The sequence below is a fragment of the Lolium rigidum genome, chromosome 3, assembly GCF_022539505.1.
Source record: "Lolium rigidum isolate FL_2022 chromosome 3, APGP_CSIRO_Lrig_0.1, whole genome shotgun sequence".
NCBI lineage: Eukaryota > Viridiplantae > Streptophyta > Magnoliopsida > Poales > Poaceae > Lolium > Lolium rigidum.
Window position 1 is genome coordinate 379,553,619 of NC_061510.1, and position 15,926 is coordinate 379,569,544.

General features: G+C 41.7%; 2 protein-coding genes across 2 annotated transcripts; both read left to right on the forward strand.

Moving 5' to 3' along the window:
• The first annotated feature begins 5,874 nt into the window (after positions 1-5,874).
• Positions 5,875-7,776, forward strand: LOC124704388 (30S ribosomal protein S9, chloroplastic-like). Its single transcript, XM_047236646.1, has 2 exons — positions 5,875-6,295; positions 7,347-7,776. Exons 1-2 carry the CDS (start codon positions 5,903-5,905, stop codon positions 7,632-7,634), a joined length of 681 nt encoding a protein of 226 aa, XP_047092602.1. The 5' UTR covers positions 5,875-5,902; the 3' UTR covers positions 7,635-7,776.
• A 3,989-nt stretch (positions 7,777-11,765) lies between these two features.
• Positions 11,766-15,291, forward strand: LOC124700644 (uncharacterized protein YwbO-like). Its single transcript, XM_047232738.1, has 8 exons — positions 11,766-11,869; positions 12,761-12,905; positions 12,994-13,116; positions 13,200-13,243; positions 13,327-13,452; positions 14,693-14,777; positions 14,866-14,922; positions 15,017-15,291. Exons 1-8 carry the CDS (start codon positions 11,802-11,804, stop codon positions 15,104-15,106), a joined length of 738 nt encoding a protein of 245 aa, XP_047088694.1. The 5' UTR covers positions 11,766-11,801; the 3' UTR covers positions 15,107-15,291.
• Positions 15,292-15,926: the final 635 nt, after the last annotated feature.

Genomic DNA, 15,926 nt, shown 5'->3' on the forward strand with positions numbered 1-15,926 from the left:
ACTAACCCTCTAATGAGTTTGTTTTGAGTTTGGTGTGGAGGAAGTTTTCAAGGGTCAAGAGAGGAGGATGATATACTATGATCAAGAAGAGTGAAGAGTCTAAGCTTGGGGATGCCCCGGTGGTTCATCCCTGCATATTTCAAGAAGACTCAAGCATCTAAGCTTGGGGATGCCCAAGGCATCCCCTTCTTCATCGACAAATTATCAGGTTCCTTCTCTTGAAACTATATTTTTATTCGGTCACATCTTATGTACTTTACTTGGAGCGTCTGTGTGATTTTATTTTTGTTTTGTTATTTTCATTCTCTGAATAAATACATGCTTGTGTGGGAGAGAGACACGCTCCGCTGGTTCATATGAACACATGTGTTCTTAGCTTTTAATGTTCATGGCGAAGGTTGAAACTGCTTCATTAATTGTTATATGGTTGGAAACGGGAAATGCTACATGTGGTAATTGATAAAATGTCTTGGATAATGTGATACTTGGCAATTGCTGTGCTCATGTTTAAGCTCTTGCATCATATACTTTGCACCTATTAATGAAGAAATACATAGAGCTTGCTAAAATTTGGTTTGCATAATTGGTCTCTCTAAGGTCTAGATAATTTCTAGTAAAGAGTTTGAACAACAAGGAAGACGGTGTAGAGTCTTATAATGTTTACAATATGTCTTTTATGTGAGTTTTGCTGCACCGGTTCATCCTTGTGTTTGTTTCAAATAACCTTGCTAGCCTAAACCTTGTATCGAGAGGGAATACTTCTCATGCATCCAAAATCCTTGAGCCAACCACTATGCCATTTGTGTCCACCATACCTACCTACTACATGGTATTTCTCCGCCATTCCAAAGTAAATTGCTTGAGTGCTACCTTTAAATTTCCATCATTTACCTTTGCAATATATAGCTCATGGGACAAAATAGCCTTAAAAACTATTGTGGTATTGAATATGTACTTATGCACTTTATCTCTTATTAAGTTGCTTGTTGTGCGATAACCATGCTTCTGGGGACGCCATCAACTACTCTTTGTTGAATATCATGTGAGTTGATATGCATGACCGTCTTGTCTGAAGTAAGAGAGATCTACCACTTTGTTGGTTAGAGCATACATATTGTTAGAGAAGAACATTGGGCCGCTAACTAAAGCCATGAATCATGGTGGAAGTTTCAGTTTTGGACATATATCCTCAATCTCATATGAGAACACTAATTGTTGCCACATGCTTATGCATTAAAGAGCAGCAAAACTCACATAAAAGACATATTGTAAACATTATAAGACTCTACACCGTCTTCCTTGTTGTTCAAACTCTTTACTAGAAATTATCTAGACCTTAGAGAGACCAATTATGCAAACCAAATTTTAGCAAGCTCTATGTATTTCTTCATTAATGGGTGCAAAGTATATGATGCAAGAGCTTAAACATGAGCACAACAATTGCCAAGTATCACATTATCCAAGATATTTTACCAATTACTACATGTAGCATTTTCCGTTTCCAACCATATAACAATTAACGAAGCAGTTTCAACCTTCGCCATGAACACTAAAAGATAAAGCGAAGAACACATGTGTTCATATGAACCAGCGGAGCGTGTCTCTCTCCCACACAAGCATTTATTCAAACAAAAACAAAAACAAAAACAAAAACAAACAGACGCTCCAAGTAAAGTACATAAGATGTGACCGAATAAAAATATAGTTTCAAGAGAAGGAACTCGATAATTTGTCGATGAAGAAGGGGATGCCTTGGGCATCCCCAAGCTTAGATGCTTGAGTCTTCTTGAAATATGCAGGGATGAACCACCGGGGCATCCCCAAGCTTAGAGCTTTCACTCTCCTTGATCATAGTATATCATCCTCCTCTCTTGACCCTTGAAAACTTCCTTCACACCAGACTCGAAACAAACTCATTAGAGGGTTAGTGCATAATCAAAAACTCACATGTTCAGAGGTAACACAATCATTCTTAACACTTCTGGACATTGCTCAAAGCTACTGGACATTAATGAAACAAAGAAATCCATCCAACATAGCGAAAGAGGCAATGCGAAATAAAAGGCAGAATCTGTCAAAACAGAACAGTCCGTAAAGACGAATTTTAAAAGGGCACCAGACTTGCTCAAATGAAAATGCCCAAATTGAATGAAAGTTGAGTACATATCTGAGGATCACTCACGTAAATTGGCTTAATTTTCTGAGTTACCTACAGAGAATTAGACCCAGATTCGTGACAGCAAAGAAATCTGTTTCTGCGCAGTAATCCAAATCTAGTATTCACTTTACTATCAAATTACTATCAAAGACTTTACTTGGCACAACAAAACACAAAACTAAGATAAGGAGAGGTTGCTACAGTAGTAAACAACTTCCAAGACACAAATATAAAAAAAGTACTGTAGCAAAATAACACATGGGTTATCTCCCAAGAAGTTCTTTCTTTATAGCCATTAAGATGGGCTCAGCAGCTTTAATGATGCACTCGCAAGAAATAGTATTTGAAGCAAAAGAGAGCATCAAGAGGAAAATTCAAAACACATTTAAGTCTAACATGCTTCCTATGCATAGGAATCTTGTAAATAAACAAGTTCATGAAGAGCAAAGTGACAAGCATAGGAAGATAAAACAAGTGTAGCTTCAAAAATTTCAGCAAAAAGAGAGGTGTTTTAGTAACATGAAAATTTCTACAACCATATTTCCCTCTCTCATAATAACTTTCAGTAGCAACATGAGCAAACTCAACAATATAACTATCACATAAAGCATTCTTATCATGAGTCTCATGCATAAAATTATTACTCTCCACATAAGCATAATCAATTTTATTAGTAATAGTGGGAGAAAATTCAACAAAGTAGCTATCATTATTATTCTCATCAAGTGTAGGAGGCATAGTATAATCACAACAAAATTTACTCTCCATAGTAGGTGGCACCAAAAGACCACTATCATTATAATCATCATAAATAGGAGGCAAAGTATCATCAAAGAAAATTTTCTCCTCAATGCTTGGGGGACTAAAAAGATCATGAAAACCAGCTTCCCCAAGCTTAGAACTTTCTATATCATTATCAACAATGGTGTTCAAAGCGTTCATACTAATATTACTACCAAGCATGCAAATAAGATTTCATAGGTTTTTTAATTTTCGCATCAAACAATCCATGTTTTAAATCAAGAAATAGAATAAGAAGCTCATTCTTGTCCATTATGCCAAACTAGTGTAAACAAGAAACAAAAAGATGCAATTGAGGATCTAAAGGAAATAGCTTCAAGTACTTACAACGGCGAAAATAGCTTAGTAGCCGAGATCGGAGTGTGAGTACCTTTTACCTTTCCTCCCCGGCAACGGCGCAAGAAAATAGCTTGCTGTCCACAACTGGCGCATGGTTGACGAGGGAGGAAATCCCTGTGTAGAAGCTTTTCGTTCCCCGGCAACGGCGCCAGAAAAGTGCTTGATGTCTACGGGAGCTTCTATTCTTGTAGACAGTGTTGGGCCTCCAAGAGCAGAGGTTTGTAGAACAGCAGCAGTTTCCCCTTAAGTGGATCACCCAAGGTTTATCGAACTCAGGGAGGAAGAGGTCAAAGATATCCCTCTCATGCAACCCTGCAACCACAAATACAGGTGGTATGAATGAATATGAGCAGTAGTAACGGCGCCAGAAAATAGCTTGCTGGCGTGTAGTTGATGGTGGTAATATGGTAGCAGTAATGCAATGAAAACAGTAAACAAGCAGCGATAGCAATATTTAGGAACAAAGCCTAGGGATTAGACTTTCACTAGTGGACACTCTCAACTTTGATCACATAACAGAATAGATAAATGCATACTCTACACTCTCTTGTTGGATGATGAACACATTGCGTAGGATTACACGAACACTCAATGCCGGAGTTAACAAGCTCCACAATTCAATGTTCATATTTAAATAACCTTAGAGTGCATGAAAGATCAACACGACTAAACCAAGTACTAACATAGCATGCACACTGTCACCTTCACGCCACGAAAGGAGGAATAGATCACATCAATACCATCATAGCAATAGTTAACTTCATAATCTACAAGAGATCACAATCATAGCCTACGCCAAGTACTAACACGGATGCACACACTGTCACCATTACACCGTGCAGGAGGAATAAAACTACTTTAATAACATCACTAGAGTAGCACATAGATAAATTGTGATACAAAACACATTGCAATCATAAAGAGATATAAATAAGCACTTCACTACGCCATTCATAACAGTGAATAAGTATTCGTGAAATATAGCCTAAGAGACCCACACGGTGCACACACTCGTCACCTTTACACACGTGGGACAAGGAGTCTCCGGAGATCACATAAGTAAAACTCACTTGACTAGCATAATGACATCTAGATTACAAGCATCATCATATGAATCTCAATCATGTAGGGCAGCTCATGAGATTATTGTATTGAAGCACATAGGAGAGAGATTAACCACATAGCTACCGGTACATGCCCCGAGCCTTGATGGAGAACTACTCCCTCCTCATGGGAGACAGCAGCGTTGATGGAGATGGCGGTGGTGTCGATGGAGGAGCCTTCCGGGGCACTTCCCCGCCCGGCAGTGCGTGCGGAACGAGACTCCTGTCCCCCGGATCTTGGCTTCGCGATGGCGGCGGCTCCGGAAGGTTTCTCGTACCGTGGCTTTTTCGTCTCGAGGTTTTAGGTCCGGGACCTTTATATAGGCGAAGAGGCGGCGTCGGAAGGTCGAAGGGGCGACGACACCATAGGCCGGCGCGGCCGAGGCCCGGGCCGCGCCGCCCTATCATCCGGGGGCCCGAGTGGCCCCCTCCGGCGACTCTCGGGTGTTCCGGATGCTTCCGGCAAAATAGGAACCCGGGCGTTGATTTCGTTCAATTCCGAGAATATTTCGTTACTAGGATTTCGAAACCAAAAACAGCAGAAAACGAGAACCGGCACTTCGGCATCTTGTCAATAGGTTAGTTCCAGAAAATGCACGAATATGACATAAAGTGTGCATAAAACATGTAGATATCATCAATAATGTGGCATGGAACACAAGAAATTATCGATACGTCGGAGACGTATCAGGGATATGGTGGTTTGTGGAATAAAGTTGCTATAGGTTCATGTCATGGTTTAGCTGCTCCAACCTACTTCACGACGCTAATGGTTATTATGACTCCTTGTTTCATGATTTTTTTTCCAGCGGTTCAACAACATTTCTCCTCTGCCATCCAAGGTGCTTGGTCCTTGGTCCTTAGCCACGACGCGTATAACTATCGTAGGTGCTCACTTCTCGACGTGGATGGCTCTTGGGGCTCTTCTAAACATGTGTAGCCTGTGCATGCCCGACATTCTGAAGGTTCACCAGGCGATCATGTAGAAACACTCAACTATCTTCAAAGTTTTTTTTTTTGTTTTATCGAGATCTTTGTTTTTGAAACTCCGAGCAAATGCTCACGCAACCCATGTGTCACACAACGGTAAAATTGACAAAGCCATGTAAAAAACAATGACAAAATCACCACATAAATCTCATTATCGACAAAATGTCACATCCAACTCAAGGATAATCCGTTCAATAGGACCCAGAGAGGCAAACCAGAGATCTTTGTTGGTCGTGCCTTTGTCGACTGTTTCGACATTTTGTACTTTGTTTTTTTTTTTTTTTTTTTTTTTTTGACAATACATTTTGTACTTTGTTTTATGGAACAGTGAAGCTAGACTCACTCACATGAGTATTCTGACCGTTAATCTCACATGTAACAGGTTTATCTCGAGCGTCGATTTCCAATCTACCGGCTCGGCCTTCACTCTGCACTTGCAGAGCGAAAGCTTATCCCCCTCGGCCGCGGCCTATCCACCCCGCACGCCACAGAAGCAGGTCCGCCCGCAGCCATGGCGCTCTCCGTCTCCTCCCTGGCCTCCGCCTTCTCCCACCTCGCCCTCCCCTCCACCTCCACCTCCGCGCCCCACCCGCCCCCGCTCCTCCGCCTCCTCCCCTCCCCGCGCCGCGCGGCCCGCCTCGTCCTCCTCGCCGCCTCCGCGGCCGACGCCCCCGAGCCGGTCGAGGCGCCTGCTGCCGACGAGGGGCCCGAGGAGGTGCTGGCGGTCGAGGCGGAGGAGGACGCGCTCGTCGGGCTCGCCCTGCGCAAGTACGTCAAGCAGCGCCTCCCGGGGGGCTTCGCCGCGCAGCGGATCACCGCCACGGGCCGCCGCAAGACAGCGTCCGCCCGCGTCGTGCTCCAGGAGGGCTCCGGGAAGGTCTTCATCAACTTCCGCGACGCCAAGGTTGTTATCTCCTTCCACAATTCGACAAATGCACCTCCTGGCATCGCACTAGCATTAGCTATCTTCTGAATTTTAAAAGGGATTTGAAAATGCTTGTAGTCAGCATGTTTGCCCATTGGTAATGTAGTATTCGGCGTGGTCATGTTTACAAGTAATCAATCATCTGCTGCATATGACGTTTCATGCTTCGAGTTGGAGATAGTACTAGTTGGTCAGGTGTTGATTGGTTTACAAATGTCTGTATACTCAATAAATCCATCAACATAAAGGACAGTGGAGTTAGTTCACAGCTGTTAGGTTAATCAATTCGTCCTTGTGTATTTTGGTTTGCGTTACGGCAATGCCCGGCCATACAATACTCTTTGGTGGACATTGGCGCCTGGCTGCTCGGCGGTAAGATGTCTTGTAGGAGGAAACTGCTCTTCAGATGCCATATTTGACTGGGATACTTAAGCATGCTCGGTGATTGAAAGACTGAAAGGCCTGGCCAATGTAGGCTTAAGTAGTGAAAGGAGGGGTTTGCATTTCACACAGCTAGGATGGCTATTAACATGCTACTTCTATCCTCATTATGCTTGTTTGGCTTCATTTGCTTCACATTGTTGACATCGCCAACAATGCATCATGCTTTAGATGGCAAGGGGCTCTATGGCCCACAGTTGGGTAACTGAAGTTGAACTTGCTTTCTAGCATGTTAGTGTTTGAGGTTTAGGTTCCATATAGTGAGCTGAGTTGAATTGATGCAATGCTTTTTGATCGTGATACGAACACGAGTTCAGACATTAAATTTCAGGAAAACTCTTCATTCTCAGTGGTGTACATTACATGTAACTATTTGTGCGCGTAATCTGTATGGTGCTAACTTATAGCAATAGATGGCTTCAGCTGCATCAATACTAAATAAGTAGATGATGCTGAAACAACTTAACTCTGTCTCTATGTAGTAGTTTGTATAGGCGCAACTTTTGCCTCAATGTACCTGAAAGTGCATGTGCCAATCTCAAACTTTTTTGATAAATTTGATGTGTGCTTATAAGTTGGGAATGTGCAGGAATATTTGCAAGGAAACCCAATGTGGATGGAGTATTGCAAGGTCCCCCTGGCGACTCTAGGGTTTGAGAACAACTATGATGTCTTTGTGAAAGTTCAGGGAGGCGGTCTGTCAGGCCAGGCCCAGGCAATCTGCCTCGGCGTGGCTCGTGCGTTGCTGAAGATCAGCCCTGCCAACAGAGTCCCGCTGAGGTCAGAAGGCTTGCTGACAAGAGACACCCGTATTGTCGAAAGGAAGAAGGCGGGTCTCAGGAAGGCGCGCAAGCGCCCCCAGTTCTCCAAGCGTTAAGGAGGACAATGCTTCGTTGTTGTTAGAGTCGTTTCAGTGCCATCTTTCCCCACTTGAAAAAAGCCCTCCTGTGTCATTGTTCTGTGCTGAACGCCACAGATTTGTAATATTCGTTTTTCTGAAAGCAATTTTCTTGAGGTTACGGAAGACAGCTTTCTAGCAATCACTGCCCCAAGCTTGGCGTGGTCGCACAAGCTCGAACCATGGCTTTTGATTGAGTGAGCGTATAGTACATGGCCTTCTCTGTCGCTTGGTTGGATTGTGATCTGCTCCTAGTTCAAATGCTACTGTACAATGGAAAAATTCAGTATCAAAACATATGCAATCAGCTGTGTTGAGATTTTGGGACTGGAAATTCTGCTAGCTTAATTTCTGTTGAGTCACACAGTTATGTTTCAAAGTTCAAGGAAACTGGTGCCCTACCTGCAGGAGGACCTTGGGAATAATGAACAAATTAGAAGCCGAACTTGGAGTGCTCTCTGATTTGTTGGGAACTAAAAGAGAGGATGTCAGCGAGCCTGCTGCATCCGTTATTGTGGAGAGGCCTCTCTTCATTGACCGCCTCGTGTTTCTGTTGAGGTATCACTCAAGTCATGTACCCCTGATACTGAACTCGCCAAGGCAGTGGGTTAAGGATATTAGTGGTGCATCATTTGCCAGATTATCATCGCCCCCCCACCAAGGCAATCAAGAGATTCTTTTGATTCGGCAGTATCTTTTACCTCCATGAGGCACACATTTGACAGCCCTAGGAGTCCTGGAAGTCAATTGTTTGACAGCCCCAGAAGACACCCCATTGCTGCTGCTTCCTTGTTTGGCGCTGATGATAGTTCCAATCCCAGACTTGATGAACTCAACAAGACCTTAGAGGCACTATGCATTACAGCTCACACTGTGTGGATAACATGGGTGACCGCTGAGTTATCAGACCTTCTTTCATATGCTCGTAATGGAGAAGATTCATTAGCATCAGCAACTCCTTTAAGGGTACACCCTCAGCTGCCACTCGTGTTTCATTCGTTGTTCTGAATCATTTGATCATTCTTAGTATATACAACACTGTTGTATCTAGTTATGTCGTCTCATGCTATTCATATTATTAATAAGGCAGATTTTAGCTATGTTTCACAGGAAGATATCTATCTACAGTAACATTGGTGACATATAGCAATAGCAACTTGTAAGAATTACGCACCCTATATGACATGACTGAACAAAAAGGAGGCATTTCTCTGTGATTAAGTGCCACTGCAGGAATTCCGAAATTCTGGAACAATGTAGATTGTAGACTTACTTTAAGAACTGTGGCAGAACCACAGTTCAGGAGTAATATCTCCTAGGATGGATAATAGAGTTGTACCTAAAGGTGCACCTTTCTGAGACACTAAATAATTATTTTTTTCCTGTAGTTGTACTTTGAAGTGCATTTGTTTATATTCTGGCAAAAAAAATGCATTTGCCTATGTTCTGGCATTACGTTCTAAATATTTCAGCATCACTCTATTGTTCCATCAAGCTATTTCACTGTAAAATGAAACATCTTATCTTGATTACATATATAGACAAATGCATTTCAAAACAACCAGCACAATTCAAATAGCTCTTCCATCACTGCCTTCGCTGTACCTTGTATCTTTTCTTTACCAATCATGTCTAGAGATTCATAAAATCAGAGGGCACATCTTAGACAGAATTATATTGCAGAAATTTGCTTGTGATATTGTTCTGATACTTTCGTACTTCTAGAGAAGAACCCAAGAGTTCTTCGAGTTGTTTTCTAACTAAGATGCTTTACCATGTATCTGCATATAAAATTCTTAATGATCATGTTGCAGATCTCCAGTGTGATGGAGCACAACCAGATAAGTGGATTTATGCTTGGGGTGCAGAAGAGTAGATGACACGGAAATTTTACAAGTTTTTTTTACCGCAATATCACTCCACAGCCAAGCTTACCAAAAATCTGGAAAACCAAGTGCACAATGAAACACAACGTGTTTGCCTGGTTGTTGTTGGTGGACAGATTAAATACGAGAGGAATGTTACAGCAAAGAAACTGTCCACTGAACACGGGATACAGTTGTGTTGTATGTCAGCAAGTGGTGGAATCCAGGGAACATCTTTTCTTCGAATGCCACTTTAGCTCGAGCTGCTGGAGCATCATGAATATTGAACGGGGTACTTCTCTTGACTTGGAGGCTTGCATTTCTTCGGTTGCAGCCGCGGCTTCATGGACAGGATCTCTATTCTATGAATACACAATCTTAGGGGTGTGGAACATATGCAAGTTGAGGAACAGAAAATATTTCGCCAATGTCCAGCCCACAAGAGAAGCCTGGCTAAGACAATTCAAGTCGGATTTAGTGCTATTAAAGATCAGAGTGAAGTCTGATCACTCTGATCTGCAGGAAGAAATAAAACCAGCAATATGCAGTGGTTGTTGCTCTGTTCTTCACACGAAAAAAAGAAGATGAAAGATGGGCAGGGCAGCACGACAGCGTACCAAACCGGAAGTTAGCCACTTCTCTTCATGAGTTCTGACCCAAGTTAACCACACATTGTCCTGCTCAAAACGTGATCATTAGATACATCCATCAGCTCCGAAAACGCCCTTACAACCGACGACCATTTAGCAGTATCTTTCAGATAAGAACCGAAGACAAACAATTGTTCTAGAAAATCAAAAAAGAAAATCAACTGAAACAGGGGATACCAACATGCAGCAGAAGCAGAAGAAACGACGAGCATACGTAGTATTCCAACCGAAACTTTATAAACTTTGTTGAAGCTCATATTCTTCTTTCTTGCACGTCCATCTTGATGAATGAATATAGAAATATGTAAGATAAAAGTTATCTTCAAAATTTTGCAAAAAAACGAATTACAATTCCTCGATTTGTAGCATGGAATGTAATAAATTTAGTATACTGCTATATAAGAGCTCTTCAAAATTCAGACAACTGTCAAATATCCTTGTGTAAGTCAACTTGCAGGAGACCACAAACCGTTTGCAGCTCCATGAGATGGATGTGAGATGAAAACATTAAAAAGAAAATGGTAGAGCTGTGGAGCAAAATAGTCAAATGGCATGATGGCTTCAGCATTTGAACAATAAAACTACAATATAGATTTAGGTACAACTGGGAAGATCGGATATGGAGGTAAGATGCTTTAGCTACAGTTTTTGCAGTACCATGTGCCTATGAAATAGGAAATGAGTATACACATAAGATCAACTAAATTGACCTATTGAACGAATGTGTTTTTTTTAATTGCGAATGTAATGAACAAATTTGTTGTTTGTAGTAGCAACATCAAAAGCAAGGGGAGCATCAGATTCAGAGGTGAAGAGCATCTGAAAAACTTCAAAGTTTGAGAAATCTAGACTACATAAGTAGATCCAGTAGCAAGATTCGAAATAACCATATGCATAGGTGCCTAGCACACATATAGTCGATACAAAATGGTGATCTAAACAATAAATCATTTGCTCATAGAAAACTATTGTTCCAAGCAACATCACATGCTTTAATGTCAACTAAGCCGCCACTCTGGTTTTCAACCACTCAATCAGGCTGATCACGCAAGGAATCTTACTAAGCCAAGCATCATTGCACGATTTGGCCAACTCAAAGCATGAAATGTGTTTTTTGCTGGTCGTGCAGCACTAAACTCCTTAGTCAGGTCTATATTAAAACAGAACAGCCAATATTCCATAGAATAAGGTCTATATATTTTTGAAAAGTCAAACTAAGTAAATTTGACTAAGTTTTAGGAAAATAATGTTAATATGTACTATCCAAACTCAACACCATTAGACTCATTCTGAAATATGTTTTCACAAGATATCTATATACTGTCGTGTTTTTTTATAGGCTTTTCGTAAAGTTTGGCCAATCTTTACTTACTAGCTTCACTTTAAAAAATTATAGACCTTATTCTATGAAGGTAGTAATTTTGTGTGTAAGAGAAGCTCGCTCCAACAAATAATATGCATAGACATCCATAGATTAAGACCACCGACGCCAACCTCCAAATTCTTAGTCGCACGCTCACACGCAAGCAAGACACACATAGACCAAGCCCACTGACGCCAACATCCCCAACTATTACCTTCCCCCTTTCCCCTCGGTTGCATAAAAGGGAAAGGTTTTTTGGTTCACTTGTATGCCAATTGCCAAGTCGCCTCCTCTCGTCAAGCTGCGTCCCTCGCTCGTCAAATCCTCAGCTCTCAGGTTCATATTTTTCTCCATCTTCCATATTCTCTACTTATCTCTTTCCAGCTAATCATCGTGCATTACTGCTTCAAGAAAATTTGCGATTCCGCTCTTATTGGAGACAACGTGACTGAATGATGCGATTAATCCGCTTCTTCATTTCCTTTATTTTACCCATTTATACAATTCAAGGCGAAGCACAATTTACTGATTCCAAAAGCTGGGCGCGATTTATCTCGACAGTGTTTATCTCGGATTTTCCGAAACAGTAGAAGGAGGGGATAACGCTATTGACCTCTAATTCTAATTCGAATTCATAGTAGCCGGAAACGGGGTTGATGCCGCATTCCACAACCCAGGGATCGAGGGTCGGGAACGAGATCTGTGGCTGGGTCACGATCTCGTTCGATGGCCGCTAAGGAGTACCTAGGATTGCAAAGAGAAGAGTACATATCAGGGCCAGGCATCCCACCGCAGTCCAGAACTCAGGGATTAGGGTACCCTGCCTCTTTTCTACCTTCCAGAACTCAGGGACGCCGCGCCATGAAAGCTGTGTACATCGAACCTTCGAAAGGAAGAAGATAGGGAAAAAATGGGCCTGGACTGGCCTTAGGTTAAGGCCTGATAGAGTTTTGTCCATGTATAATTGTTTCTGGTTATCTTTGTTTGGTCCTAGGCAAAATGAATTGTAGGATTGCTTGGCCAGAGAAGGCATTTAACAGTCAGTCAAAACTCTTTCTTGAAGAGGAGTTCTGAAACAAAGCCCACCTTCTCAGCTTTCAAAAGTTGTCTTTTTTCTTGAAAGAAAATGCCTTTTGCGGACTCACATTTCTTGAAGGGTAGGATTTGTCCATTCTTTTTTGGAGGCAAAATGACAACCCAAATTGGGAATACCTTTGTTAATTGTAGATTTGCAGAACTTATGGCTTCAAGCACTGGCAAGAAGCTCATTAAGATCGATGTGAGCTCGGATACAGTGTGCCCTTGGTGCTTTATTGGAAAGAAGAATCTTGATAAAGCTATGGAACAAACCATGGACAAGTTCGATTTTGAGGTTTCATTTCTTTTAATCACTATTATGATATAAGTTCACAATTCTTATCAGCACGATATTAGACTAGTGTGCCTCTCGCTGCTTGCAGGTTCGTTGGCATCCATTCTTTCTAAATCCTGATGCACCTAAAGAAGGTGTCAAGAAATCCGATTTCTACAAGACGAAGTTTGGCCCTGTTCAGTTTGAGCGTGCAACTGCTCGCATGACAGAGGTTCTCTCAGTTGACCTTGACCATGGTATTGTTGATTCAGATGTCATATGATGTATTTAGCTGCTTATATGCTCCTTATGCAGATGTTCCGAGGACTTGGCTTTGAATATGACATGTCTGGACTCATGTTAGTACATGCTTTAAAATTGTTCCATACACCACATAATGTCCATAAGTTGTTAGTGCGCTGACTTGAACATTGTAATGCAGTGGGAATACAATGGATTGCCATAGGCTCATAACACTTGCTGGACACCAAGGTTGCGAAAAGCAAAACGCTCTTGTAGAAGAATTGTTCATCAATTATCATTGCCAAGGAAAACATCTTGGTGATAGGTGAGTACTTATTGAACCCGATGAGTATGGACATTGTTGCACAATCTTGTTGTTTCTTTGTTTTTTGTTCTTACCTTAGTCCTACATGTTATGTATTTTACCTTTGCATAAAGTACTGTTCACTTGTAGTGTCCTCTGTGTATAATAACTGCTTTTAGTACTGACACATTATGCATATTCTTTGTTGGTAAAGGCACAATGCTGGTAATGATTTGGTATGTAACAGTTGTTGAGGCGAAATTGTGCGACAAGTCCTATGCCATGTACAAATTGCCTTTAACAGAAGATTTTTTATGACCATTTTCTTCTCCAAACGTGAGATACTCATAATGGAACAAAATAAAATAATCTGTGTCCATTTATGTTGCATGTGCTGCATAATTTTATTTTCAGTATTGACACACAAAAATCGAATCCACTCTCTTCATGCCGGATCATAACTATTATCTTTGTGGCCATGAATACAAACTATAGCACTTAACAAAAACGGAGGAGGTTACCCATTGGATTCGTACGTGGTGCTCACTTTAACGTGCGGAGGCACCAGAGTTTTCTGGCCTATGGGTGCAACCACATGGAAATGGTAGTGCGGGCTAGGCTCGACTGATATGAATGGTGGACTAGAAATATGAACAAAATAAAATAATCTGTGTCCATTTATGTTGCATGTGTTGCATAATTTTATTTTCAGTATTGACACACAAAAATCGACATCCACTCTCTTCATGCCGGATCATAACTATTATCTTTGTGGCCATGAATACAAATTATAGCACTTAACAAAAACGGAGGAGGTTACCCATTGGATTCGTACGTGAACGTGCGGAGGCACCAGAGTTTTCTGGCCTATGGGTGCAACCACATGGAAATGGTAGTGCGGGCTAGGCTCGACTGATATGAATGGTGGACTAGAAATATGAGTTTTGCCGCATGGGTGCATCCGGTTGTAGCTTTTAAACTATTTTCTTTCTTAGTAAGATTATTTGAAACTTTGCAATAAAGGTGGCTGTCTGCATCAATCGATGCACAGGCTGCAGCCCCCTTTTTAAAAAGAAAAAAAAACAATAGAGCGTAAAATTCAAATTTAATTTGTTCCATGCTACTACCAAATATGTTTGTTGCTTCATTTTCTTGCAGGCATATTCCTCTAATCACCTTGCTCCACTTTCCTTGTCTCAATCTATGTTTCTATGTTGACCATTGCTTTATGCAGTCTTACGAAATTCCTTTTCTAATTAAGGCAAGTTCTTCTGAACGCTGCGAGAAAGGTGGGCGTTGAAGGAGCAGAAGAATTGCTGCAAGACCCTAGCAAAGGAGTTGATGAGGTATGATTTGCACTGCTAGTTTCTCCACGTTGCCACAACTATTTGTGAAAGGGCTGGACTGTCATAATCACTTTTCTGGTGGTACAAGGTTAAGGAAGAACTGAGAAAGTACTCTTCTGGCATTTCTGGAGTTCCTCACTTTGTGGTATGAATATTAATCAATTTACTATTATGGTAATTTTCATCTTTTATATGACCTTTGACTTGTACATGATAACCTGTTGTGTTGTTTATTTCAGATCAACGGAAAATATCAACTCAGCGGTGGTCAGCCTTCAAACATATTCATGAGGACCTTCGAGGCGGCAGCAAAAAATGGAGCCGAATGATTATTCAACAAACTTCTTCATTGATTACCTAGCATACTGCTGTATACTTGTATGTACAAAATGAATAGAAGCATAAGGTGTAAAGGAACAAAAGGTGGTCTCCAAAAAAGGAAGAATAAAAATTACAAGTGATTTATAGTTACATTATGAGATATAATGTATGAATGCCATTATATTTTCCGTAATCCTGATTTGATGACAGTTTCTGCAGTCTAGCTACTGTTGCTTTCGGAATCTCAAGTGTTTCCGTTATATATTATGAGGATACACCTGATATGAGGGCATCTGATCTTGCAGTTTTGTTTTGATCAAGGAGCATACACTACAAGAAAAGTTGCCATGGCCGACGAAGTTGAAGTCGCGCCGTGGTTGCTGGTGTACCATGGCCGACGATTTTGGTCCCTCCGTGGTGCATGTCAAAACTTTTTTTTCTCGTTTTTGAGGCCACCCAGCCCGACGAAAGCGGCCAAAACGTCGCGTATGGTGGCCCGGGACGTGGTGCATCGCGAATTCTCGGGTTCGCCGGCCGAGTCAACGCAAATCCGCACCGCCGAGGGATGTAGGGCCCAGATGGCAGCCTCTCCGGCATTGTTTTTTTCTCGATCGCGCCATCTCGTTCAACGTTCTCCGATCGAGCCGTTTACGATGCGGGATCATGGGTCCCGCATGTCATCCTCTATGAACCAAAATTCTTTCTATTCTTGGATTTTTTTGACCCCCGATTTCCGGCTACTTTCTTTTTCTTTTGATCCCTTGCCGCCTTGGAAACGTTGAGACCGCTGTCGCTAAATGGGACCCGCATGTCATCCTCTATGTGCAA